This window comes from Penaeus vannamei, chromosome 16 (genome assembly GCF_042767895.1).
Source record: "Penaeus vannamei isolate JL-2024 chromosome 16, ASM4276789v1, whole genome shotgun sequence".
Classification (NCBI taxonomy): Eukaryota; Metazoa; Arthropoda; class Malacostraca; order Decapoda; family Penaeidae; genus Penaeus; species Penaeus vannamei.
In genome coordinates this window covers 4,735,035-4,737,534 of record NC_091564.1, presented here as the reverse complement: position 1 = coordinate 4,737,534, position 2,500 = coordinate 4,735,035, and the positions used below count along the sequence as shown (strand labels likewise).

Below are 2,500 nucleotides of genomic sequence, written 5' to 3'. Positions count from 1 at the left end.
TTAAATGATTATGAAAAAGTAGCAAAGAAACCTCTGGGACCTTACCTGTGGTCTGGATGAAGACCCGAAGCGGTCGTTGACGAACTTCATTGTGTCTCTCCTGGTCCTCGCGGCGGTCTCGGTCTTGTCCTCCTCTTTCTCCACCACGACTTCCTGCTTCTCTGACGCGGCGGCCTGCTTGTCGGTCTCGTCATCTGCGGTGGAGAGGATGTCGGTGTTGCGTGTCCGGGCGTCTAGGAGGGAACCGAAGTTGCTGTTGGTTCTGCCGACGATGTCGTGGTCGCGGCAGTAGACGGGGTCCACGCACTGGCAGTCCTCGCGGTACAGCCTCTGGAAGTCGGATGAGGAAGAGAAGGACGAGGAAGAGGACAAGGACGAGCTGGATGAGGATCCGAGAGGAATGACGGGAAGCGCCGACCCGAGCTTGTTGACGGAGCTGCTGGAGCTGGAGGACCGGTCAAGGAAGCCGCCAGAATAGGAGTCCTTCGCGTAGCCACCGCCCGAGCCTCCGGTGTAGACGTGGTGGTGTGTGTGGACGTGGTGCACCACCGACTGGCCGTGGCCCGTCGGGGCCGAGTAGGAGGCCTTCGGGGGGGTGTAGCTGGGCGCTGGGGGGGCGCCGTAGCTCGACTGGGGAGGGTGGTAGGCAGGGGGGGCGCCATATCCAGTGGATGGAAGTGCGGGGGCTCCATATCCAGTGGAGGGAGGGTGGGGGGCGCCATATCCAGTGGAGGGAAGGTGGGGGGCGCCGTAGCCCGTGGACGGTGGGCTGTAGTGTCCTTTGGCCTTGTGGTGGTAGCCCTTCTTGACGGGCACGGACGCTATGGGGCCGCCCACGGGCACCACCTGCACGGGCTGCACGTAGCTGATGTCGTAGGGGCTGATGTGGTCGCCCTTGTAGTAGCCCTTCTTGCACTGCGGGCGATGGGCGGGGGATTAGCTTCATTCGAAGACTTTAATACGCAAAAGAATGCTAAAAAATAACTGCTGTTTGAGATCACTAATTTTACTTATATATTGTATATTAATCATATCTTCTACTACATATGAGTGCTCTTAAACTATTCATGAGATAAGTGAAGCCAAAACGCCGTACCAGGAAACAAGCACGACAAAAGTGAAAGGCTCCGAGTGCTTGATAAGAGCGATTATTGACCGCAAAAGCTACTTGGAACTTTCACATCAAGTGTCATACTGGCCTTCCTTTCTCCGCAGACATGAGTGTATCTTTATGCTCGAGCAGACCCGTGTTTATTGAGTTACCACAACCATTTATGTCTATAACTGCTACGTCGTTGCCACTACTTTTAGTATTATATCATTATCATTAGCATCAACATAATTAATTTATTAAACAGAAAATGATATACTTCACTCACGTCAAAGCCAATGCCAACGTCGCAGAGCTTGGACTTGATGCCGAAGAACCTCCCTTCCGTCTGGTCCCCGGCTCCGTCGACTCTGCCGGTGGGCGTCTCGCCCTTCAGGTGATCACCGGTGACCTGCGGCGCCACCGAGGCCGATGCCGTCGATCCGGTCGATCCTGAGATCACAATCGTAGGAGGAATCACGCTCTGGCTCTGCTTCACCGCGCTGACGATGGTGGCGCCGGAGTCGACGAACTGGTGGTCGTTGTTGGCGGTGAAGGAGACGGACCTGGGCGACCCCGACGACGGGGCTGAGGCCACGGCCGACGAGATAGATGAAGGCGCAGAGGCGTGGGCCTCTCCATGGTCTTCGGCGCCCCACGACCAGTTGTCCCTAGTGCCGGCATGAGCGACAGCCGCGCATGCCGCTAGCGCCACCACCGCCGTCAAGTACCTCATGACGTCCTGTGGGATAAAAATAGAACAAAAACCAATGAGAAACCGACCCAATGATCCGCTGAGTCAGGAATTCACTTTCGGCTCCTCCTGGTCACCCGGCTGTTCTTGGTCAAGGGTCGCCTCGCCGAGGTCGCGTTCAGGCGAATCAGAGAACTTCACTGGTCCTGAACCCAAAGCAACGACGTTCTTTTCATACGATTTTCCCTTCCTTTACTTCCTATCCTTCGGAATTACGAGAAAAAACAACAACAAATAAAACGAACTGACCTGTCGCGTAAAAGCGAGTGACATGCCCTATGAACATTTTCTCCTTCACGCATGCGCAGAGTATCTAGTTGAAATTTGACATGGCTTATGTGTATCTCGAGGAGCAGGTTGGAGAAAGGAAGAGATAGAAATACATATAGGGAGGAAATTGTTATATGGTACGAAGACGATAAAAAGAGAAGCAGAGAGAGAAAAGAGGAGAGAAATAGAAAAAGAGAGGCAAAGCAGAGAAAGACGAGAGAGGGAGAGAGGGAGAGAGGGAGAGAGGGAGAGAGGGAGAGAGGGAGGGAGAGAGAGAGAGAGAGAGAGAGAGAGAGAGAGAGAGAGAGAGAGAGAGAGAGAGAGAGAGAGAGAGAGAGAGAGAGAGAGAGAGAGAGAAAGAAAGAGAGAAAGAGAAAGAAAGAAAT

The 2,500-nt window shown here is 53.9% G+C and overlaps 1 protein-coding gene across 4 annotated transcripts in view; it reads right to left on the bottom strand.

The window, feature by feature from the left end:
* Nucleotides 1–2,500, bottom strand: part of LOC113812402 (uncharacterized) — a 14,785-nt gene that overhangs the window by 2,397 nt on the left and 9,888 nt on the right. For all 4 annotated transcript variants that reach the window (XM_070131079.1, XM_070131080.1, XM_070131078.1 and 1 more), the window contains exons 2-3: nucleotides 1,380–1,832; nucleotides 46–915 (exon numbers count right to left, since the gene is read on the bottom strand). In XM_070131079.1, coding sequence (XP_069987180.1) covers nucleotides 46–915; nucleotides 1,380–1,826 — 1,317 coding nt within the window. In that variant the 5' untranslated portion in view covers nucleotides 1,827–1,832. The remainder of the gene's footprint in view (nucleotides 1–45; nucleotides 916–1,379; nucleotides 1,833–2,500) is intronic.